Source organism: Haliotis rufescens, unplaced genomic scaffold (genome assembly GCF_023055435.1).
Source record: "Haliotis rufescens isolate VD_foot unplaced genomic scaffold, xgHalRufe1.0.p SCAF_1, whole genome shotgun sequence".
Taxonomy (NCBI): Eukaryota; Metazoa; Mollusca; class Gastropoda; order Lepetellida; family Haliotidae; genus Haliotis; species Haliotis rufescens.
Window position 1 is genome coordinate 3,219,108 of NW_025963779.1, and position 27,180 is coordinate 3,246,287.

Consider the following 27,180-nt stretch of genomic DNA (forward strand, 5'->3'; position numbering starts at 1 on the left):
GAACGTTGCAGGTAATACAATGCTTTATTTACCAGTTCTGATAGGTCTTCTGTGCCAAGAGAAACTACAATCTGATGAAAATATTAGGCCTAAATACTTAAAACTACTAACAGTTTCTACTTGCTTACTGACCCTCCCCTCTATAGCTGAAGTATTGCCGATGCAATGTTAAATTATAACTCACTCACTCACAGACCCACCCCCAAATCTGTGTTATGTCAGGGATTTGCTTGGCTCGATTTCTTAAATCCTGATTTCTGATTAATCAAAGACGTATATATACGATGCAATCTATACACGTCTTTGGATTAATGGAACCGCGGACCTGTGTTGTTGACCTTGGGCGCCATGTGCGGGGCTGATCATTAACATTTTGTGTCTGCAGAAGCCCGTTCCAGAGTCTGCCAATCGCTGAGTTCTTCCATTTCGAAGCTTGACGACAGCCATTAGGTGTTCATCACAGTCCGATCCCAATTCCTGCACTGAAGCAAGAGAAGCGAGCGTACTTGTTACAGTGGACAATGAAAATCAACACTACTACTGGCTCTTGACGAAGTGACAACCTTTCACTGAAGTGTCAAAATGAAGGACACTACCCATACAGGTAAGAGTTGCAAGGTCCATGTGCAATGTTTCGGGTATCTTGGGGCGTTAGGTTCCCGTCCCAGACACATTCTATTTCTTTCCTTTGTTCTTTGTTGTTTAACACCGCACTCAGCAACAATTACAGGTATATGACAACGGTCTGTAAATAATCGGGTCTGGACCAGACAATCCAGTGATTGACATCATGAGCATCGATGACATGCATCAACCAAGTCAGCGACCATGACCCCCGATCCCGGTAGTCGCCTCTTACGACAAGCAGTCATCTTCTAGGGCAAGCATGGGTTGCTGAAGACCTATTCTACAGTGGATCTTCATTGGTCTACTCTATTTCAAAGCTGATGTTTCTTTTGATGACTGATTATAACATCTATATTTCTTGACACCCTACTTTTTTTGGAAAGTATATGTGTATATGGTGTCTTTTTGGGCCCATACCTGTTCGGAAAATCAACAAATGTCTCATCATGTACATTGTACAATAGTTGTAGATGAGAATCGTTATTAAGGTAATACGAATAAGTGGTTATAGTCCGTTGAATGTACCTTTATTAGGACTGGATTGATGTATAAATGTCATTCAAATTGTAACTCCATAAGATGTATTGTGCCAAATAGATCACAAGATCAGTACTTACAAATATGGTCATCTGAAATGTTTTAATCATCAAGTGCTGGAACAAAGAATATTCAAACATAAATGCAATTGTTATCACGGATTCAGTGTAGAACATCATGAAAGATCCGGATTAGAATAAGTCTTCAGACACACATGCTTGTGAGACTTTGGCATACGATGCGACTATGCTTTTCATAAGAGGCAACCAACGGATCAGGTGCTGAGAGCAGCGTTAAACAACAAACAAACAAAACTTGCCTAAGGAGACCCCACATGCGCTAGATGTGCTTCAGTGTGGGGCAGGACCGAAGCCCTAGACACTCTCTGGAGTCAGGCTGTCGAACATGGTAACCCATCCAAGGACTCTCTATGACCGATGTTGCATAACGTCACCTGACTTGTGACCTGTGCACTGCCCACATGCCACCACAACAAACAAACGAACAAACAAACATATGATTGTAAGATAAGTATTAGATTTTATTGCATATACAGTGAACACATTGCAGCAATGTTTCATTTATTAACAATATGGTAAAAAAAGTATAGAACCATTAATTAAGGTAGCACTACCTGAGGCTATCACATTACACTGTAGACCACTAAACCAGTACCTGATTACTGCATAAAATACCTGAACCGACCCCCCCCCCAAAACTTCACCCTTCAAGTTTCTTGATGTCTAGATTTTCTCAAACCATGATATCAGTTACTGGTCCGGTATCTGTGGACAGTGACATGTGAATACTGAATGCTCTCTCTCAACACAGTCTTATCCTTGTGTCGCATAACATAACATAACATAACATACATGTATATCATAAATCTGGGACTTCCTTGGATCCTCACCAGTGTCAAAAAGAAATTGAAGACATCACATGATTAGTAACATAAATGCAAGATACGATACGAGCAAAACTGTTATCAAAGATTCACTGTACATCTGAAACTGTTTTAACAAGAAGACCATCAAGACTACAGGCCTTCGCTAAATCAGGCAAAAATACCCAGTAACAAATATATTTTTCACAAAAGAAATACCATGCATTTGATATTCAGTTAAATGACAATACAAAATATATTGTAATGATAGTGAAATGATTTCAACTTGAACCCCTGTGGTGTAAGGTGAGATGCTCTGTAACAATGTCCTGCATATTCCATTCTACAAATTAATGGTGCTGTGTTAATGGTTCAGTTGAGGTACTCGGCTTCATCTCAGACCTTTAGGAGTTCTTCTGCAGCAGTTTCATGGTGACCTAAAACAGACAAGGATACAATCACAGACACTGGACACACTCAGCAATAATGAACGCAAAGCTGCAGGCAGAAGGCAGCAGCTGCCAAATTTTTTTTAAAATATAAAAAAATATATATATTTTTGTGGATAATATCCATCTATTGGACGTCCTCAGACTCTCCATGTGGGCTCGTTACAGCTGGTGGTCTGATTGGTTGCTTTGTTGTTTAACGCCGCACTCAGCAATATTCCGGCTATATGAAGGCGGTCTGTAAATAATCGAGTCTGGACCGGACAATCCAGTGATTAATACCATGAGCATCGATCCATGCAATTGGGATCATTGACATGCATCAACCAAGTCAGCGAGCCTGACCACCCGATCCCGTTAGTCGCCTTTTACGACAAGCAGAGTCACCTTTTACGGCAAGCATGGGTTGCTGAAGACCTATTCTACCCCCGAATCTTCACGGGTCGGTGGTGGTCTGAGGCTGTTCTAGTTGTACACATCAGCTGGAGCCTTGTATGACGACAGAATTATCTCCCTTTGACCATGGAGCTTCACCATCCACATGAGGGTAATGAGAACAAAGCATCTGACGCAACATACCTATTCACATATTCTTTTAAGTCAATTTCCCCATATAGCATCAGTTTAGTACATTGTAGTGTCATAATATCAACTAGTATTAGCTACCCTTACAAAACCTAACTGAATTTTACTAGTCCTTGGACGAGTGGCTAAAGTTGCAGACTGTTATAAATAGAATCCTGATTCAAACAGTGTCAGACCAGTGAAGATCGGGGGTGGAATAGGTCTTCAGCAACCCATGCTTGCCGTAAAACGCGACTATGCTTGTCATAAGAGGCAACTAACGGGATCGGTGGACAGGCCCGCTGACTCACTGGTTGATGCATGTCATCGTATCCCAATTTAGCAGATCAATGCTCATGTAAATCACTGGATTGTCTGGTCAAGATTTGATTATTGACATACCACCGTCATATAGCTGGAACAGCGCTGAGTGCGGTGTTAAACATCAAGCAAACAAACAAACAGTGTCAAACATGACAATCATTGCTCTGGTAACACCACAGAATTATCTCCCCTTGACCATGCAGTAGCAACAAGGGGTATTGTTATCAAACTAACTTTGCTGACTTCAATTAATTGAATAGTTCATGGCCAAATGACTCCCCCTTCACCATGCAGTGACTAAATGACTATAGTGTAGGGAGAGCTACCACCACAGACCCTATTTCCATAATGAGATACCTAAATTAACACTAACTTTCCTTGGACTGGTGGTTAGTTGGTGTTAAGTTTTTGGGCAACTGGGACCAGACTGTCTATTCATATGTGGATCCAGAGGGGGGTAACCACAGGGTCTGCACTCCCACTCCCCTCTTTTGAAAACCAAATGGAGTATGCTGTAGGCAGTACAATTATCTGAGAGAGGATTTTGAAATTTTGAAATTTTGGCCCCTCCCTTTCATAAATGCTTGATCCACCCTTGTTGCTAATTGCACCCAAAACATCAAGTGAGTGTACCTTGGACTAGTTTATAGGATAGCGTAGTCTTCTCTTGACCATGACGTGTTATTAACTGTTGAATGCAACACCAGAACTGTGACTTACTGTTTTCACCTCCGTGTAGAGTTCAAGACTGTATTCCCCGAGTTCACGGCCATTGCCGGACATCTTGTACCCACCAAACGGTGCCCCAGCATCAAACACGTCAAAGCAGTTGACCCTAAGTGAACAACAAAAAATTTACTGTTACGTGAATATTCCAACAAAGAATAGCTATGACGATTAGACAGTAAACTATATTATAAAAGCACTATTTCTTTATTGCCCTGAATGCAAACTTGCCTGTTCACCACAAAATAATATGGCATAAACTGAAAACAGACCGGAAGAACTAACACTTCCCACATGGACAAGTATTCATACTGATTATTGAAGAAGCAAACAAGAAACCTTTTTGAATTTCAAACCTACGGGTGGCCTAGTTGTCAAAGGCGCCGCGATTCGCTGTGCTGAGTTACGTCCCTTTGGCACGCCAGAAACCTATGATTGTGGGTTCGTATCCTGGTTCCCCCTGATTATGTTTCTAGGTTTGTCAGCACCATAAATGTGCTCGTGGGTTTCACCAAACTGGTAAACGTCTGAGACCTGCATCACTTTGGGCTTTCCTCGAAGCTGACACGCCGTGATATAACTGGAATACTGTTAAAAGCGTCGTTAAACCCAACTCACTCACTCAATTCAAACCTACCAAACAGTCTCGGCCCCGTGCCATAAAGAGATCTTTGCACTACGATGATTGTAACGCCCACACTTTAACATAGATTTACAACAAACATAGCGCAACCACTGCTTCGTCGCACAGGGCCCAGGCTTTACAAGACTATAAGCTGGAAAATACATGCAACAAATACTGTCATTTCATAGATATTCAAATTTCAAATTCTTATCATAGAAGATGAATTCCTAAAGTGGAGAATTCCAATGAAAGGGAATTCCTCCAGTTTAACCATTTACCAACGTCTTGTCATGGCATGGAGAAGTTCGTCCTGTGTCCATACATCCATGTTCATCTATGTAGGTTCTTCAAATAGAAATGGTCCAGATGGCACACTCAATAATTCACAGGCTGTTATGATTTAGTTGTAATACTGTGGACTATGTTCCCGTTCCCGTTCACTCACTCACTCACTCACAGTCCACGCCCTTACCACACAGTTCCAGCTCTCAGACTGTTGGCGATGTACATGACCCGGTCGATGTCCTGGGACATGACACCAGCAGCCAGACCATACTCCGAGTCGTTGGCACGCTCGATCAGCTCATCCACGTTCTTGAACTTCAGGATCTGCATCACTGGTCCGAAGATCTAGCCGCCACCAGGGAATACATAACATAGCATGAACCACATACTGTATTTGACAAGTTAGGAGAATCACTGTAACTAACCATTTGTGATTGAAGAACATGAGAACATATATAGACTGGTAGAGCACATATTAGATTAAAGGATGCACCATGTGATGTGATCAAAGTAAAGGATCCCACTTGATCAATCTGGCCAGTAATGTTGACAAATGAAAAACTATAAGCACACCAGACCTTAACATTGCAACTACCCCCAACACACGTTGACAAAGCGCCCCTCCTTCAAAATGTTCCCCCAAACACCCTAAGGGTCTCCCCAACACATCCACCAACCCTTCCCAACACATCCACACATCCACCCTCCCAAACACATCAACACATCCCAACACACCCACCCTCCCTCCCCAACACACCTACCCTCCCCAACACATCCACCCACCCTCCCCAACACACCCACCCTCCCCAACACATGCACACATCCCAACACACCCACCCTCCCCAACACACCCACCCTCCCCAACACACCCACCCTCCCAAACACAACCACCTTCCCTCCCCAACACACCCACCCTCCCCAACACACCCACCCTCCCCAACACACCCACCCTCCCCAACACAACCACCTTCCCTCCCCAACACACCCACCCTCCCCAACACACCCACCCTCCCCAACACATCTACCCTCCCCAACACATCCACCCACCCTCCCCAACACACCCACCCTCCCTCCCCAACACATCCACCCACCCTCCCCAACACACCTACCCTCCCCAACACATCTACCCTCCCCAACACATCCACCCACCCTCCCCAACACACCTACCCTCCCCAACACATCCACCCACCCTCCCCAACACATCTACCCTCCCCAACACATCCACCCTCCCCAACACATCCACCCACCCTCCCCAACACATCCACCCACCCTCCCCAACACATCTACCCTCCCCAACACATCCACCCACCCTCCCCAACACATCCACCCACCCTCCCCAACACACCTACCCTCCCCAACACATCTAACCTCCCCAACACATCCACCCACCCTCCCCAACACACCTACCCTCCCCAACACATCTACCCACCCTCCCCAACACACCCACCCTCCCCAACACATGCACACATCCCAACACACCCACCCTCCCCAACACACCCACCCTCCCCAATACATCCACACATCCCAACACACCCACCCTCCCCAACACAACCACCTTCCCTCCCCAACACACCCACCCTCCCCAACACATCCACCCTCCCCAACACACCTACCCTCCCCAACACATCTACCCTCCCCAACACATCCACCCACCCTCCCCAACACACCCACCCTCCCCAACACAACCACCTTCCCTCCCCAACACACCCACCCTCCCCAACACATCTACCCTCCCCAACACACCTACCCTCCCCAACACATCTACCCTCCCCAACACACCTACCCTCCCCAACACACCTACCCTCCCCAACACATCCACCCACCCCAACACACCTACCCTCCCCAACACAACCACCTTCCCTCCCCAACACACCTACCCTCCCCAACACATCCACCCACCCTCCCCAACACACCCACCCTCCCCAACACAACCACCTTCCCTCCCCAACACACCCACCCTCCCCAACACATCTACCCTCCCCAACACATCCACCCACCCTCCCCAACACACCCACCCTCCCCAACACAACCACCTTCCCTCCCCAACACATCTACCCTCCCCAACACATCCACCCACCCTCCCCAACACACCCACCCTCCCCAACACAACCACCTTCCCTCCCCAACACATCTACCCTCCCCAACACACCTACCCTCCCCAACACATCTACCCTCCCCAACACACCTACCCTCCCCAACACACCTACCCTCCCCAACACACCTACCCTCCCCAACACATCCACCCACCCTCCCCAACACATCCACACATCTAAACACACCCACCCTCCCCAACACACCCACCCTCCCCAACACATCCACCCACACACAATGTACACACAACACCCACCTCTTCCCTGGCTATTTTCATGTTGTCCTTCACATCCTTGAAGACGGTTGGCTCCACGAAGTAGCCCCGATCTCCGACCCGGTTGCCCCCGACACACAGTGTGGCTCCCTCCTTCCTTCCGCTGTCGATCAGACTCAGAATCTTCCCCATCTGCTCCTCATCCACCTGGAACAATCACGGATGTACTGGACATGCTAGCAGGGCTGACTGGCTCTACTCCTGTAGGACATACAGGACATGCTAGCAGGGCTGACTGGCTCTACTCCTGTAGGACATACAGGACATGCTAGCAGGGCTGACTGGCTCTACTCCTGTAGGACATACAGGACATGCTAGCAGGGCTGACTGGCTCTACTCCTGTAGAACGTACAGGACATGCTAGCAGGGCTGACTGGCTCTACTCCTGTAGGACATACAGGACATGCTAACAGGGCTGACTGGCTCTACTCCTGAAGGACGTACAGGACATGCTAGCAGGGCTGACTGGCTCTACTCCTGTAGGACATACAGGACATGCTAGCAGGGCTGACTGGCTCTACTCCTGTAGGACATACAGGACATGCTAGCAGGGCTGACTGGCTCTACTCCTGTAGGACATACAGGACATGCTAGCAGGGCTGACTGGCTCTACTCCTGTAGGACATACAGGACATGCTAGCAGGGCTGACTGGCTCTACTCCTGTAGGACATACAGGACATGCTAGCAGGGCTGACTGGCTCTACTCCTGTAGGACATACAGGACATGCTAGCAGGGCTGACTGGCTCTACTCCTGTAGGACATACAGGACATGCTAGCAGGGCTGACTGGCTCTACTCCTGTAGGACATACAGGACATGCTAGCAGGGCTGACTGGCTCTACTCCTGTAGAACATACAGGACATGCTAGCAGGGCTTACTGGCTCTACTCCTGTAGAACATACAGGACATGCTAGCAGGGCTGACTAGCTCTACTCCTATAGAACGTACAGGACATGCTAGCACTGAAGTCCTTGTTCCACATTATCGAAGGGGTTTACCTGAGGTCCCTGTTCCACATTATCGTAGGGGTTTACCTGAGGTCCCTGTTCCACATTATCAAAGGGGTTTACCTGAGGTCCCTGTTCCAAATTATCGAAGGGGTTTACCTGAGGTCCCTGTTCCACATTATCAAAGGGGTTTACCTGAGGTCCCTGTTCCACATTATCGAAGGGGTTTACCTGAGGTCCCTGTTCCACATTATCGAAGGGGTTTACCTGAGGTCCCTGTTCCACATTATCGAAGGGGTTTACCTGAGGTCCCTGTTCCACATTATCGAAGGGGTTTACCTGAGGTCCCTGTTCCACATTATCGAAGGGGTTTACCTGAGGTCCCTGTTCCACATTATCAAAGGGGTTTACCTGAGGTCCCTGTTCCACATTATCGAAGGGGTTGCCAACAGTTCTGTTTTTGGCCCGCTCCACACTGCGTTCCACGAACTCATCGTACACCTTCTCTTCCACAAACGTCCTTGTCCCTGCACAGCAGCACTGACCCTGGTTGAAGAAAAGGCTGAAGTGGGCCTGCTCGACTGCCTCTGCCACTGAACACAGGGAGATGCAAGATTATAGGGATGGCAAAAAAGATTGATAACTGGAATTAATGTTGTTGGGAAGGAATATTATGATCATTGATAAGAAAATTGTGTTATGGATAAATTTACTGAAACAGACTTGTTATTGTCAATCATATCAACTGCCAGAGACGGAAAGCAACTGTTTTTGTAAATCTTAAATGTCCACAAAGTAATCCATGCATAAATATGCCACTACTCACCAGTGATATGTTGATTTCTTCTGGACTTTATATGTGTGTATTTGCTCAAAGTTACTTCTCCTATATATACGCCTATTGATAATTGATCGATCTCTAAGATCTATATTGATAGCCAGCCCTACAAGATTATGTCATTCACACTCTGAATCCTTATTAAGGAGTCAGTTAATGGTTTACGCTGCAATCAGCAACACTCCAACTCTAGCGCAGGTTTATCACCATGGGTACGGTGAATCTGGCATCAACTAAGGGACACAACTCTGCACAGGGAATACTGGCACTTTGACAACTGAGCCCTGGAGCCCCTATCATTTAGTTACTGAAACTTGGCATATGTTATTTAAACGTGCTCTTCAACATCAAAGGGACACAACTCACTATTAGCATCAGCTAGGATGATGTTTGGAGACTTGCCGCCAAGTTCGAGGGTCACTCTCTTCAGGTTGGAGCGTCCCGCCATCTGTGGGATCAGTTTCCCAACCTGGCGGAAGATAAGGGTCATGTCAACAATTGCTGCAGAACACATTCATTAATAACATGGATGTAGGGAACAAACTCCCAAATGCATCTCTATACACTTATATATAAAATCATGTGAATCACTGTTCTGACGGAATAGCAAACTGACTTTAACTCCCCCTTGGGCCCAAAAGACCCCAATTTATGACGTATAGCAAACTGATGTTAACTCCCCCTTGGACCCAAAAGACCCCAATTTATGACGTATAGCAAATCCCCAAAACTCCAGTAGAGACAAATCAACCGTGTTGATCGACATACTGTATATCACCATCTATAAAGCGACCCCAAGTATATGACGACCCACCTGTACAAGCCTTCAAAATCGATGCTAATTTATATACCCTGTCTATAAAGCGAATCGGAAGGAAGCACATCACCAGCACATACACAATCCCTACATTTGCAATTAAAACGTGTATGTCTTCCACAGAAACATAAATCACATTGTATGCCTTCAGCTAATTCAAGGAAACGAACAGATCATAACAATTAAACTTGGCCAAGACAAATTTAAAATTTTGGGATAAAAAAACCCACACTAGACATGATGATTTACCAATTAAATTGTATTTCCTGTTCTGATAGGCATTGTTTTATGTGGAGAGATTAAGATTACCATGTGTATTTTCTCGTAAACTAACCCGGAAGTAGCAATCAGCTGGACACATGTTTCTCGGAATATACCGGTGATTTGGTTAAAAATTACCCCCCAATATAACTTTAAAGAATTTTGATACAATGATAGGAGGATAATAGTATCTGAAACTATGATTTTATCAGGAATAATTTATTCCAATATCATGTTCTTTTAGTTCAGCTTTACCATATATATTTGAAATAAATTAATAAGCAATAGCACTTTGGTAGAGCTGATCGCTATTGACGGATATTTTGTTGTATGGAACAATTTGACCAATCACCGTCAATGCTCCCATGCTCACAATATCAAAAACTTTATGTTGACATATAGTAGTCAAACTACAATAAATATGACTTGCAGCGAGTCAATGTATGGCATTTATGATATATATATCCATTATCTATCCACTAAAGTTCTTTTCAAGGCGTCAATAGCAGTAATAACAAATTAAGGCTATGAGGAATTCATCACTAATGATGTGATTGTAAACTGAGTGATGACGATATTATAACATGAGATTGTTGACAAGCATCACGATATTCACTGGAAAATCATTCTTGCACAAGCATTCCCACCCTCCTTTACCAGTGATGAATGCAATAATCGGAAAAACTTAAATCTTATACAATGGTTGTACAGGAATAATATATAAATAACAAGTTCTTTTCATTGGTGCTTTTGCAATACATAAAAAAAACAGAAAAGAATCCTAAGTTAAGCAGTCTGGTATATTAGCAAGTTTCTAAATTTGTGAGAACTGTCTTAAGAGTCATCGTTTGAGGTCAACTAATCAGTGATCATGACGTGTTAAAATACCAAAGTTTTCTACTTGCCCAGCCTATTTTACAACTTGCCCTTCTAAATCAGAGACATGAAAGAAAATTTAATTTTAACAACAAACTTTACTTAACTGAAGCCACAGTTAATTGGACATAAAAAAAACCTAATCAGGTACTATTAGTTTTAAAGTTTTAAAGTTAATAACATCAACTTTCATACTTGCCTGAAGGGAACTAAATTTTATTTTCCCAATTGCCAAGCACTTTATTTTCACAGGAAGGGCAAGTCTGGCAGACTAATTGAACACCCCTGAATGTTCTTGCTATGGCAATAGTGACATAACATACACTATGTATTGACACAGTAAGTGAAATAACATCATCCTTGACTTGTTACGAGGCATGTCACTTATGTCAAAGTATCATAGGTCTTCAGCAACCCATGCTTGCCATAAAAGGTGTTAAACAACAAACAAACAAACCAAAATCATGATGTATCCATTCCCTGACAACTAAGGTTCTTTCAAGCTGTCAATATCACCAGAGTGGTACCCTGAATGGTTGCTGCACACAACAGTGAATTAGTGCAATCTGCCGACCAGCTCACACTTGATTACGTCGACTCAATGAACCTTTGAATTAACTTTGGAAAATCTAAATATGTTTTACATTTGAATGCAGGTTTGTCCAGCGCTCTGATGCCCTTAGCTCATAAACAAGAGGACACCCTGACTCATAAACAAGAGGACACCCTAACACATAAACAAGAGGACACCCTATCTTCTAAACAAGAGGACACCTTGGCTCAAACAAGAGACGACCCTCAAACACGAGATCACCTGACATATAGAGCATGCATATGCAGCCTAGACAAAGGACAGAGCTACACATTCCTATTCCATTGACTTCTTTATGTAGAGTATCAGTTTCTTAGGCTAAAGTGAGTGAGAGAGAGTGAGTTGGGTTTCAACAGGAGACACCAACATCTGGCTTCTAACACTGTATCAGAGGTGCCTACCATTACAATTTGGGCCGAATCATTACAATAGTTTGAACCAAGTTATACAAATACACAAAACTGAAATACATTACTAATTTTGTTGAAAGTGAATTTAGACTAGTATCCCGGGCTGTTAGGTTTGGGATATCTGTCCTTCTTCAAACACAGGAGTCCATTCATGGGTCCACAACACTTTATTTGTGATATAATAATTCTGTATAATCACGATTGTGGTAATGGGACAGACATGGCCAGGCAGCATATCAGAGGCGTCAGAGAGCCAACCTGCCTATCCGCTGTCCGAAGGTCAAGTCCCGAGTAACAGAAAGTATTCTAATTTTAACCAGTGAAATCACTGACCAGCTGCCACGTATCGACTACGATACCTCTCTGGTCAGCCTGCAGTATCCCGCACCTCATCCACAATGGCCACCCAGCCATTCGAGCCACTGACCTGCATATGACTCCGAGCTGTTGGCCATAGTAATAATAGCCCAGCTGCTGTTATAATTTGTATTGGGCAGCGCTGTGAATATTTATCTATATATTTTTAACTTATTTAACTCAGGGAATATATAAGACATATATATACACTCCCTGTTAAAACCTATACTCTGCCAAACTGCCTACGATACTAGTTATTCAACTGGTCACATCTACAAAACTAAATAATCAATTACTTGTTCCAGCTTGTGATAAGAAAGTTTACGGATTGAGGGTTTTAGGTGATAAAATGCAAAGCTGAAGATGATTTCTTCCTATCCCAACCATACAGTGGGCCATGTGCATGGCGATTACTCAGTTGAAGTACTAATATCAGACCACATTATCTGGGACATTACTAACAGCCTTGTGCTGTTGCACCTGGTTCTTTGGTGCAAAGATAACAACAGTGAAAAGACATTGCTCTATGTAATCATGGCATTACGTCAGCAGACACACAAGAGCAGTGATCCATGCAGTACTAGGTTCGCTGTTCTGTACTGTGAGTGCACACAGATATTCAACGTGGATGCATTGGGAGACATGTAGTGTGTGAATCAGATGAATGTAAAGATTTAAAAAGCATGGATATGAATTCTTACAAAATAAACTAACTTAATGTTTACCATTTGCACAACTACAAAACAGACTCCAAACAAGCACCCATGTATTTCTATAGGAAGGTTTGTACTGAATTTGTCATGGAGGTCAGGACTACATTGTTCATATCAATGACAGCATTACTATAAATGTTTGAACAGTGAGTGAGTGAGTGAGTGAGTGAGTGAGTGAGTGAGTGAGTGAGTGAGTGAGTGAGTGAGTGAGTGAGTGAGTGAGTGAGTGAGTGAGTGAGTGATCTAATGCTGCTTTGAACAATATTCCATGTTTATCAAGGGGAGACAGATTAATGTGGGAGGAAAGCCCGAAGTGATTGAATGTTGGTACAGAACAAATTCAACAAAAACTCAATTATCATACTTAAATCTAGTTGTGAGCTACTTATATACCTAGTTCAACCTATTATTTTTCTTGTTAATCAGCTGTGACAAAACAATCGACAACTCTTAGATTGAAACCTAAGCTTTTCAGGTTTTTATTTTCAAATTGTCTCTTAAAACTAAAAAACTCTTGCTAGAGTAAGTATGTCAGCTGGCAGACACCCTAGCAGGTCCTAGAAGACTATGTTGAGGGTGTTTCAAGTTTCAACATTCCACTGCAGAGCTGTACAAGCCAACAACTATGTATGACCAAGCCACAGCCACATTCCTGTAATGCATCTCAACATATAACACGAGCCACTGAAATCCCCCCCCCCCCCCCCCGCCTCCAAATCTGGTGCAATTAAGTACTTCAGTACTTGATTTTTTGGCTCAATGCCATTGGATACTTTTGTTCACCACATCCTTGACCCAGTTAGGCAGACACAACATAACCACACACAACTAGAGCGCTTTTTGTTATTGTCGACGATCTTTGCTGCCAACGCGTTTGTTTAGCATGTTTATTGTGGAAAGGTCTTAAAAGACACCATACATATTTTTGTGAAAGGCAAGAAAATGGTTATCTACAGGATTAAAGAATAGTAATTAATAAAAGTAGTAGCTTGATAACCATGTAAGAAATATGCAATAAACCAGAATTTGTTATCCTTAAAGTTGTACATTTTCTTAAAGGTAATCAAAATCTTCTTTCATTCTTGAGGTAATGTAAATACTGACATACAACAGTTTAATACCACAATTACAACTTTGTTAAACATTCACCGGCGCTAGACACAAGAAACAAACAGCAAAACTATCCTTGACAAATCTATCCTTGACAAGTCTATCCTTGACAAATCTATCCTTGTCAAGTCTATCCTTGACAAATCTATCCTTAACAAGTCTATCCTTGTCAAATCTATCCTTGACAAATCTATCCTTGACAAGTCTATCCTTAACAAGTCTATCCTTGTCAAATCTATCCTTGACAAGTCTATCCTTGTCAAATCTATCCTTGACAAGTCTATCCTTAACAAGTCTATCCTTGTCAAATCTATCCTTTACAAGTCTATCCTTGACAAATCTATCCTTGACAAATCTATCCTTGACAAGTCTATCCTTGACAAGTCTATCCTTGACAAATTTATCCTTGACAAAACTATCCTTGACAAATCTATCCTTAACAAATCTATACTCAATAAATCTGGGCATTTAGTTCAGATCCTATGAGAAGCACGAAACCCATTTGAAATCATGCTATTTGGGTTTACATTTATTTCATTCCTATTTGTGTGTACCATATTCGCCACAATAAGCATCCTGGGTGCTTAGGAAATTGACGAAGGGGGTACATTTATTAAAACCATTCACAATGAGTTTGTTGACACACCAATCCCAGCGTTAACACGCCAGCAGTAATATGTTCACTTTGGGTAAGACATCAAAACTCAACACGTGCATGTATATTATGCACCCCTTCTACACAACTGTGTGTGTACCCTGAAAATATACACACGAAAACAAGCAGTGTCGTGTGCCGCTGAGAGCTTAGTATGGGCCACTTACAAAGATTAAGTCTAGAAGTTGTTAAGGGGGAAATATAGTATAAACTGTAAATCTTATCCTGTCATTCACCAACACAGGAAATATTTGACATCACAAAGTGTCTTCTCTTTCACAATTTTCTGTTTGTTGTTTAACACCACACTCAGCAAGATTCCAGCTATATGACGGCGGTCTGTAAATAAATGAGTCTGGACCAGACAATCCAGTGATTGATATTATGAGCATCAATGCACGCAATTGGGACACGATGACATGCATCAACCAAGTCAGGGAGCCTGACCACCCGATCCTGTTAGTTGCCCCTTACAACAAGCATAGTCACCTTTTACGCCAAGCATGGGTTGCTGAAGACCTATTCTATCTTCAAGGGTTTCTCCTTCATACACACTGTGTAAGTTGATGCATCATGATTACAGAATCATTACAATCCTCAGAAAATGTTGCCATAGTTACGCCGTTTCCATCTGCTCACCTCTGTAGACCCAGTGAAGGCAACTTTGTCAACATCCATGTGCTCTGCAATGGCTGCTCCCGCAGTCGGACCAAACCCAGAGACAATGTTGATCACCCCCGGAGGGAAGCCCGCCTACACGATACAAGAATATATGTTGACATATAATTACACTGTCAAACGTGTGTTTATTTGTGTTGACATTTTGTGATCCTCATGAATAAATGAATGAATGTTGTTTAATGCAACAACCAACTCAATTTGGCCAGTAATAATCTACTCATGACCAGGCAAACCAATGACTGAAAGCATAAGCATTGATCATCGGAGTACAATGCCATGCAATAGTCAAGACAAAGCCCGACCAGCCGACCCCAATCTTGTCACGTGACTGGGCACCTTTCTACCTTGGACACCTCCTTGAGTTCATCGCCATTAACACAGGCAGAATACAATCTACAGAACACTGCAGTGATTGAATGAGTTTGTTTGTTTGTTTGTTGTTTAACGCCGCACTCAGCAATATTCCAGCTATATGACGGCGGTCTGTAAGTAATCGTGCATGAGCATCAATACACGCAATTGGGCTGCGATGACATGCATCAACCAAGTCAGTGAGCCTCAACACCCGATCCCGTTATTCACTTCTTACGACAAGCAGTCGCCCAAGCATGGGTTGCTGAAGACCTATTTTACCCCGGATCTTCACAGGCCGAAACACCCATTTGAACAGTATTTTATTCATATGAGAGGAAAGCACAAGTGATGCAGGTCTTAGACAAACAATTTTGATGAAATCCACAAGCACAGTTGTGGTGCTGACAAACCAGAAATCATAATCAGGGCAAACCTGGGATTCAAACCATTGACCATAGGATGCTGTCATGACAAAGGGATGCAACTCTTGATAGTGAGTTGATCAAATGTACCAATACACTTCTTTAAATCATGTGTATATTCATTGATATGGTGTTTTGTAAATACGTTCACAGATCTTGAAAGTTGAAATAGAGCCTGTGAATGAGCATCCCTACCTCTTTAGCCAGCTGAGCCACATACAGTGCTGATAGAGGGGTCTGCTCAGCTGTCTTCATCACCACAACGTTGCCCATCGCCAGTGCCGGGCCCAGCTTCCAGGCCTGCATCAACAGTGGGAAGTTCCACTGCAACAGACACCCAACAGTCACCAAATGTAATTAGCCTTCGCAACAGCAGGAAGTTCCACTTCAACAGACACCCAACAGTCACCAAATGTAATTAGCCTTAGCAACAGCGGGAAGTACCACTTCAACAGACACCCATGATATGTCAACACACACACACACACACACACACACACACACACACACACACACACACACACACACACACACACACACACACACACACACACACACACACACACACACACACACACACACACACACACAAAATGGGTGGCTGTTGAAGTGGTACTTTCCGCTGTGTGTGTATATATATATATATATATGTTTAACAGGGCTTTACCTTGACTTACAAAAGCAGGGGTCAAGGGGACCCAAGTAATTTATTTTAAGTGTCCTTGCTGGCAATATGAGGATTCTGTAAAGCAATGATATGATGAGGTGTACTGTAAGTTGTGATAATTACTTCAAAACCTGGAATGAATCAACGATCATGTTGACAGTGGTCATGATTGATGGATGAAATGACTGACATCCAAAACTGGTCTTGATGCGCTGTAGTCACAATGTATATTCTTGCGAGCCCCATGGGACACAGTATATTCTTCTTCTGCGTCCAATATCAACATTTGTGAGTCGTGTAAAAAAAGCCTAACATGTTTGAAGTATGCATCATCAGGCCATGATACAACCACTTGTGAAGGGATGAGGAAAAGGTAGGGCAAGGGAGTGAAAACCTGCTGATTGATATGTGGAACAACCCAGATAGATAAGGCCAGGTTCTGGCTGCTACTCACCGGAATGATCTGCCCACAAACTCCAACAGGCTCATGCCGGGTGTAGGTGAAGAAATCACCATCTGGCAATCAAACAATTATATGTCAATCACAGTAACCTACTTTACCAAGGTGAGTGAGTGAGTATGGGTTAACGCCGCTTTTAGCATGTTTAGCATTATTCCAGCAATATGACGGCGGGGGACACCAGAAATGGGCTTCACACATCGTACCCATGTCCGGAATCAAACCTGGGTCTTCGGCGCGACGAACGAACGCTTTAACCACTCGGCTCCCCGACTGCCCACTTTACCAAGGAAATAAAGGCCTGGATTACTGCACAACCATGAGTTATTTCATTTTACCATCCAGTGTTTGAAATAGGCCCAAGGCTGAAAGATTTGTTCTCGGGCTGATAGTTCTAAATTCCAGCAGGCCCTTACTGCCTGTAGTTTATTTCAGCAAATATTTATTAAGCATGTTTTAAATAATGTGAGAAACATAACTTTCATATTCATCAACAGTAGGATTAGACCTTTTAAAATGTGCATGACATGTAGTCGCAAAGATGTTTTACAAGCTGATAATTTCCTGATAAATGTAGGCTTCATCTATCACCGCTGAGTCTCCTTGAACTTGGTGTGATAGGAGTAAAAGCTTCTGGTTGACTGGTTGTGTTTTTTTTATTTATACTGCAAGAGTACGTCTCCCTGCTTCAGCTAATATGTTTGGACCTACAGTTTTTTTCACTGAGTCTTCATTTTTTTTAAATGTGCTGGCCCTTAAGGCTCTGAGTTTCACACACTGTTACCGTCGCATACCATTAATAAAAATAATTTTGTAAATCTTGTTAACGTTCCACCTGCATATATACTCACCAATAGGAATAGTTTTCCCGTGGTACTTGTTGGCCCATCCTGCATAGTACCTGCAACAACGGCATCGTTATACAACGGACAACATTAGATTGATGTCGTGATATTTGTGTAATAGGTAGTCTCCAATCATGCCAAGTGTTAAAACTGCAAACAGTGGGGTACTCACAACTAAGGACCAAGTTGATGCCCAGGGGGGACTGGCGACCTAGTTTAAGCCCAGGGGGAACTAGCGACCTAGTTGATGCCCCAGGGGTACTGGTGACCTAGTTGATGCCCCAGGGGTACTGGCGACCTAGTTGATGCCCCAGGGGTACTGGTGACCAAGTTGATGCCCCGGGGTACTGGCGACCTAGTTTATGCCCCGTGGGTACTGGGGAGGGGGCCTCGCAACCTAGTTTATGCCCCGGGGGTTCTGGGTGACCTTGTTTATGCCGAAGTGGTGCTGGCGACCTAGTTTATGCCCCGTGGGGACTTGGGGTCCAGTTTATGCCCCGGGGTACTGGGGAACCTAGTTTATGCCCCGTGGGTACTGGGGACCTAGTTTATGCTCTGTGGGTACTGGGGAACCTAGTTTATGCCCATGGGTACTGGGGAACCTAGTTTATGCCCTGTGGGTACTGGGGAACCTAGTTTATGCCCCGTGGGTACTGGGGACCTAGTTTATGCCCCGTGGGTACTGGGGAACCTAGTTTATGCCCCGTGGGTACTGAGGACCTAGTTTATGCCCTGTGGGTACTGGGGACCTAGTTTATGCCCTGTGGGGACTTGGGGACCTAGTTTATGCCCTGTGGGGACTTGGGGTCCAGTTTATGCCCCGGGGTACTGGGGAACCTAGTTTATGCCCCGTGGGTACTGGGGACCCTAGTTTATGCCCCGTGGGTACTGGGGAACCTAGTTTATGCCCCGTGGGTACTGGGGAACCTAGTTTATGCCCCGTGGGTACTGGGGAACCTAGTTTATGCCCGTGGGTACTGGGGAACCTAGTTTATGCCCCGTGGGTACTGGGGACCTACTTTATGCCCCGTGGGTACTGGCGATAGTTTATGTCAGGGTATGTTCAATATCAAGGGGTATGACAAATTGATGAGTGACGCTGCATTGACCTGTCACAGTATGTTTTGTCAGGAGACTGACCCTGAGACAACCTATGTTGTTATGGGCTCTATAGGAGATAATGGAGATAACAGTATGAAAGGGGTTAGCCTGCCCACAAACGCCCGTCAATAGCCTCGCTCCATCGGTGAACCCTCCACAGACAATGGCCATTCCTACAGTTACTGAAGGAAGTCAGCCATGACAGATTTCAGTATGATTTATCTTCCCAGAGATGTACTTACATCAATAGATAAGCTTTATCTGTTTTCAGATACGGGGCTGTTACTGAATATTCCATACCCCTATGATCACGTTGTTGTTACAAATTACATACTCTACAAAACCTTCAAATCCGAAACATTTACCATACTTGCCACTAAGCACCCTGGGCACTTGACTGCTGAGTAAAACAACACAACGATGTCCGAGATGGACTGGGAAAGAACAAACTTAGTTCAAACATTAATGAAACTACAACTTTTGCAAAAACATTTCACTAGACAAGGAGACTGACAATTGTAATAGCATTTCCCACACCTGTAATCATTACTTGAATGATGTAATATGTATTGTTTTTTGTTGTTGTTTTTGAATGTTTTTTTCTTTTATTGTCTATATAAAGAAGTACCTGTTACATACCATGGGCTTCCGCCCAGGGTGGCAGAGAGCCTGTGACATATATCACAACTTATCAGTACATCCTCAGTCACATACTTCTCACTCACACATTCACGCTAGTAATACAAATATACTGCATACCGTATTCAACGTAATAAGCGCCTCGCTCTAATAAGCGCCCATTGCGATATTTGCTAATATATTGGCTAGTGAACCATCCCAATTAGCACCCCTTCTGATTGATCAATGTACACAAGACGTATTTATTCTTGCATAATACATGTGTTATATGCATCCTTAATTATGTGAAATTAAATTCTGGAAAAACATATCTGTCGTATAAAAACATTTCAGGCTGTCAGCATGAACCACGAAATTTACGATCTTTCAACTCTGTTGTTTTTCACCAAGATAATATTCTAATAAGAGCTCCCTATTTCTAATTTTGAGAGCGCCCTGGGCGCTTATTATGTCGAATACGGTATATCAAGTATGCATGCATAAACTATTAAAGCTTATATATCATTTGCAGTGCTGGAAAGTACACAGTCTCTAATATTTATGTCTTAATTATAAAACCAAACTTAAAATGAAAGTTGCTCCTCATTTTCGAAATGTTTATGACGCCGCACCCAAGCTTCATAGAACTTCTGCTGATTATCTGTCCTGAAAGCAATATCTTTTTCAATTGGTATTGTGAAAAAGCTTCCTTTTTATAACCATGAAAATAAGTTTTGTATTTTGAAATTTGCATCTATAAATATAGAATTTTCCAATAAATAAAAGTAAATCGAACACTTCATCTGTTTTTATGTGTAATGTATATTGTTGTGTGTGAAATAGGAATCATATCAATATGTTTTACCTTTGTGACACGTGATCACATAATGGGAAACAAAGCGACTGTTTACAAATGATGACCATGACCCAGGTCATGTCAGATCGTGGCAATTCAGGTGTTGTCAGTGCTGCTGTAACTTGCCCTGAGTCAGGGTGACCTGCTGAGATATGCCCACAGTCTCTTCCCAGTGGGAACATGTTCAGGGTTATGTTTTTGCTTTGAAAACTACGTCAAATTTCAATGTCGGCATGTATGTCACACCCTCCCTCCTGCACAACTGCATTTCAGCAAAAAATGTGTATTATATGCAAGAAAATGTGCTCATAAAGATTACTTGCCAGCGTTAGAAACTAACAGTTTTTCGTCCACTAGTCTTTATAATGATAAGTTGATAACATATAGCAAAACCTTTAAAAATGGCAATTTTCTACTAGTCCTTATGATACCTTTACCATTGGGCAGTTTGGCAAGGACTATATAGGACTAGTGCCAATTTCTAACCCTGCTTGCATACTAGTCAAGAAGTTAGTCAGGAGCACCATGAATGGGGAACATATTTATTTCATGAAAACAAAACTAATCTAGATATGCAAGTCTAGCCAGCTCTAGCCAGCTCTATTCCACATCAGCATCAGAAATAGTATTGGTTCAGAGGAGAGAAGTGTATTGTGGAATATAAGATTCCATAGACTATATGTTAGTCTAGGCAGGGTGCTTGGACAAAGGGTTTTGTTTTCTGATGCTGGCATTTAGAGATACAAGCCCAAAATGTAAAGCTGTTTTGAAAACCAAATTCACCTAACTTAAGGTGCCAAACTTATGTTCAATTAAGTACACACTGTTTGTGATAAACCAAACACTACTTCAAGATACATATTATAACCTGAATCTAGTCCCCTGAAGGGTTTGCATAATAAACTCCAAAGAATTCTGCCTGCCTGTCTGCCCGCCTTCCCTATTCATAATCACAACAATGTGTTTGGTGAGGTGTGCTAAAATGGGGTTTAATGTCGCGTCCAAGATTATTGCATTTATATAGCAACATGCGTGCATGTCTGTGTGTGTGTGTGACCATGGAGGCGGTCAACAATGTCTTTGGCTCAGCTTATAAAATGGATCCTACCTGTAGCACTTCTGTACAAGCTGAAGGTCAGCTGCAAAGGCCACTTGGTACGGCTTTCCGTTGTCGAGCGTCTCCAGGGACTGCCAAGACAGGCGGACATAATAAAACTTCCAAAAAGCAACATCAAATCTCCTACGATGACATCATTAACACATTATCTCTAAAAAGTTAAATTCTTAGTTTTACTAATTACTAAGCAGAAACCTTCATTAATAACATATTGTTTGATGATGCAACCCTTTGCACCTCAAAGCAATATGGTCATATATATCGAAATACAGACTTGATTTATCTTTGATGGTTATAACAACTTCAAGTTTATTTATAAGTCCCAGTGTAAATAATCAAGTAGGTATGTCACCAACCGCGATGTATCCAGCATCTCTCTCGATGAGATCGGCAAGACGGTTCAACAAGCGTCCTCTTTCTGATGCATCCAGTCGTCGCCAGGGGGAACCGAGACGAAACGCCTCCCTTGCTGCATTTACTGCTCTATCCACATCAGCCTGTGTTCAAGAAAGTGTGGTTGTATGTACGCAGTCCTCAAACAGAATCTAGGCTAATTTGTGGAGTGAGAGAACATTACACAGCCTCATCATGGTGGTCGGCCTATAATCCAGTCTGGACCAGACAAACCATTGGGTCACAATAAGGCAGTCAGCCAAATCATCAAGTCTCAACCGATCCACTTAGTTGCCTATTAAGACAAGCATGGTCAGTTCACTCAGCAATATTACATGTTCACTGCAGACATCATTGTCACGAAATTTCTGATTTTGACTCCAGAAATGTGACTAAATCTGAGCTTTTTTCCGTAATAATTACACCACAACTTTTAATTTTTGCATGCTTTCATACAAATGTTTTCCTCTCATCGGTCCTTAAATTTTCTTTGGCTTCTCTTGCTTGATGTGGGCCTAAACACCATGATGATAGTGTAAATACGACTAAGGTACTTCTGAATTTGTGTATTTAGACAACAATGAAATAAACAAACAACACTAAAAAGGGTGTATCAGTTACATGCCAGACCATAGCACTGATGGCTAAAGAGAAACTGATGGGGAGGTCCGTCCCTCTATGTTATGGTCTCTGCTGGCAATATGAGGGTTCTGTAAAGTAATTAAATACTGTCATGTACTGTAAGTTTTGATAAGTACTTCACAGCCTGGAATGAATCAATGATCATGTGTACAGTGGTCATGATTGATGGATGAAATGACAGAACCATATAACTGCTCTTGATGCTGTAGGTACAATGGATATCACTGTGATTCCCTCAGACGCAGCATATTCTTTTTCTATGTCCAATCTCAACATTTGTGTGCGGTGTAAAACCCTGCAGTCAGTGCCCATTAGCATATTAGTCCAGCTCAGGTTACTGCTTTATCATAGTGGTGGCCTTGGGTATGTCCCTGCTTAGCATTCACTGAGGGCATGACATAACAGGTGAGACCCGTGAAGAATAGGTCTTCAGCAACCCATGCTTGCCGTAAAAGGCGACTATGCTTGTCGTAAAGGAAGGACTACCGTTATCAGGTGGTCAGTCTCGTTGAAGTGATTGATCCATGTCCTTGTATCCCAATTACATGGATCGATGCTCATGATGTCGATCATTTGATTATTTACAGACCGCTGTCATTCAGGTGGAACATTGCTGCGTGTGTGCGCGGACTGATGTCAATTTTATAGTGCTAGCCAACTGAGATAGCCGACCAGCCGGCCGGACACTCTACCACTAGATCATGGTGGCAGTCCATGACTTAACAAATATTTCACCTTGACACATACTATCTGTATAAACCAACACCAAAATAAGGTCACACTTAGGGCAAAGGTCCAGTGGTCTTGTAGCAAAATTAACTGGATACATGGTTTTATTAAACATTTTGAGGCACTTATTTTTATACAATCTCATTAAAATCAGATCTAAGTTCTCACTACCACTAAACAAAAATTTGAGGACAACCAATTATGGTCACATCAGCCCGACTTTTTGCCAACTTCGACTGTCCAATGGGATGACTGACAAGAAACAGTATTGCAGTCATAAATATCACGGCATGTCATATTAATGTGGGAGGAAAGCCCAAAGTGATGCAGGTCTCTGACATTTACCCCTGTGCAAGTAGTTGACAAATTGGAGTCATTCAAATGCACAATGTCGAGTCAGCAAAAAAAAAAAAAAACAGTTACAGAAGGATACTCCATTCAGATTCTACAGCAGAAAAAAACACAAGAACCTGCCATCATATCTAACACTGAATGCATGTCAATGATTAGACCAACATTTTGACACACAAGTAAAGTTATCTTATCACTGTTCCCACTTACTGGTAATTACCAGTTTTTTACTGGTAAAATTGGCTTGGACCGGTAATTCATGTGACTGTCAGTCCCTGTGAACTGGCAAAAAAATTACCGTAATAGTTTTAGTTGCCAGTCCACTCAGATTGGCAATTTCAAATGGAAGCCAGTGGGGACACTGGACTTTTTTAAAAACATAAAGATCTCCAAATAGAAAATAAAATCCAACTGGAGCAAGGACAATGCTTAATTTAACAGCTGAGGTGTTGCCAAATCATAAGGCAGTCTCACCTTGTCCCCCTCAGCAACGTCACAAATGGCCTCTCCTGTGGCTGGGTTGATGGTCTGGAAGGTTCTCCCACTGGCCGCATCCACAAACTCATTGTTAATGAACAGCTGGAAAGAGATGTGTGATTGTATTCAGTGTACCTCAAATTTAACAGTCTACCAACAAGGATGGAATAAGAAGCACTTTTCTATAAATATTAGCTTCCCCAGTAATCAGTCATCAAAGAAGTTGTTCAATCAGGTGGTTATTTTGAATTGAGAGTTATGATTGACCAATCAGAATTGAGTATTTTCCAAATTCATGGAAGAATTAGGAGATAAACACACTGTTTTCCAATGTATAGCTAGGTTAATAATTATATTGAACTGCGCTAAACTGAATTTAGAATTAAACACAGAGCGTGAGGTTTCAAACATAAAACTTAGTAGTTTGATCTACAAGTAACATTGCTGTACACTAAAAATACAAAATATTTATCTCCATTCTACCATGACAAAATATAATGTGAAGTCTTTGGAGTTAGAGAAGATATTGAATCCATTGTTACAGTTTACGATCTGAATTAAACAAACACTGACATCAGCGTTAAAACTACGTATGGCTGTATCTGCTCAAACATTTTATCTTGTTTGTTGTTTAATGTCGCACTCAGCAATATTCCAGCTATATGACGGCGGTCTGTAAATAATCAAGGCTGAACCAGACAATCCATGCAGTGATTGACATCATGAGCATCGATCCACACAATTGGGATACAATGACATGCTTTAACCAAGTAAGCGAGTCAGACCCAGTGATCCCGTTATAGTCGCCTCTTACAACGTGCATAGTCGCTTTTCACGGCAAGCATGGGTTGCTGAAGACCTATTCTACCCCGGATATTCACGGGTCCTGCTGAACTGTTGTTGTTTTACATCATAATGCTTTACTCACAAGGCAATGAAAGTGCAGCATTACAGTAGAAATTCTCTCAGTAGATTTCTATGTTGTTTTCTTTACCACATCTAGATTGCTACAAGTACTTTTAATTTTGTAGTGACTAAAACTTTTTGTTTTGTTTGTTTCTTGTTCAACGCCAAACTCAGCAATATTCCAGCTAAACGATGGCGGTCTTAGTTAAACAACAAACAAACAAAACTGAAATTGCAAAAGAACACATTCTTTGGACTGACTCTAAAAAAATAACTCAAAAGAACTCCCTGAATTAACAAATGACCAGCTTTTATTCAAGGTTGTACGGTACCTACGACCCAAGCTGAGCAGAGCTAAACGACCTGTAAACATGTGTACGATTGCAGCCTTCAACTTGTAAATGCATCAGTGCATGCAACGATTGTACATCCGATGACACAACATTTTTCTCTTATCAAGGCACCCTATACTTTCGGCACCCTATAAGGCTTATTTAATATCAGAGGAATCTATATGGTCTCTGCGGAACCAAACGTGGGTTTAGGCCCAGTGCAAGCCAAACAAAAACCAAATTATTTACTTTCTAGTAACGTTACCTGGTTTTATGTATCTATTAAACATAGCATAACTAGGTCACAGTGAAATATCGACTTCCCATGTCTATTCCCTGCTAAATATATCCCCGAGTCGTTCCGGACGCGTAAGAAACATTTGTAATTTTCTCGTTAATCACAAAAACAACTGTAAAACACATCACTCACTAAAAACTGGTAATAATCACAGAACAATTTTAATGCGCAAGTAATTTAGCCGTCTGAAAACGTATGAGGAAACAAACTGTTAACATGGTTACTCACAGCTGCACCAAAAGCAATGGGGTTGCATGAAGTTACCGAGCGCAATTACTTTAATTACAGAACAGATGTGATTTCAAATGTCAGCTTACCTTAGCATATTTAATATCCGGTTGTCTGATGGGGTCTGGTGCCGCTGACATGCATGCTCTGTGTTGTTTCAGAGCGTTGAACACAGTTCGGGCTTTCAACAGACGCTGAACTACAGCAGACATCTTGACTGGTCGACAGCCTGGGTGCATGTGCGATCACGTGACTTGAGATAAGCACATAATACGGCATGACCTAAAATTGTGCTGTGTCTGATTGGCCTTAGTTTCAATCTGACCCAGACACTGAATTGATACACTTTGATAATATTTGATAAACATGAGAAAGCATGAGCGTTGGGGGGTTGTAAGAATTTGCTGGGGACCTGTATATTCTCAAATGGTGTACCCACGGGTTAATTTCTCCCTATGAATTTCACAGGTGATCGTGAATTGAAAGTAAACACACAAAACAAATATTGAAATTTGTTAGAAATATCTTTAAATCGATTTTTTTTTTCTCAATCAATAAATATTTTACGCTGTCAATAATTGTTCTTTGATATCATAAAATATAATTAGAGATATCAAGAATTAATTTCGTGACAGCAAGAAATTATTTATTGACATCATAAAATCATAAGGACGGCATCCACAGGGCCATGTAACTAATTATAACAATAAAAAAATTAAAAACTCGCAAAAAAAATCAAA

The 27,180-nt window shown here is 42.4% G+C and overlaps 1 protein-coding gene across 1 annotated transcript; it reads right to left on the reverse strand.

Annotated features, from left to right (window-relative positions):
* Positions 1 to 1,681: 1,681 nt before the first annotated feature.
* Positions 1,682 to 26,690, reverse strand: LOC124147017 (aldehyde dehydrogenase, mitochondrial-like). The gene is made up of 14 exons (XM_046517613.2): positions 26,530 to 26,690; positions 24,674 to 24,778; positions 22,441 to 22,581; positions 22,076 to 22,155; positions 18,399 to 18,448; positions 17,542 to 17,603; positions 16,616 to 16,744; positions 15,603 to 15,716; positions 9,539 to 9,641; positions 8,746 to 8,927; positions 7,368 to 7,532; positions 5,208 to 5,365; positions 4,105 to 4,219; positions 1,682 to 2,484 (listed from the first exon to the last, which is right to left on the reverse strand). The coding sequence occupies exons 1-14, from the start codon at positions 26,677 to 26,679 to the stop codon at positions 2,452 to 2,454; spliced, it is 1,587 nt and encodes a 528-aa protein (XP_046373569.2). The 5' UTR covers positions 26,680 to 26,690; the 3' UTR covers positions 1,682 to 2,451.
* Between the last annotated feature and the right edge of the window lie 490 nt (positions 26,691 to 27,180).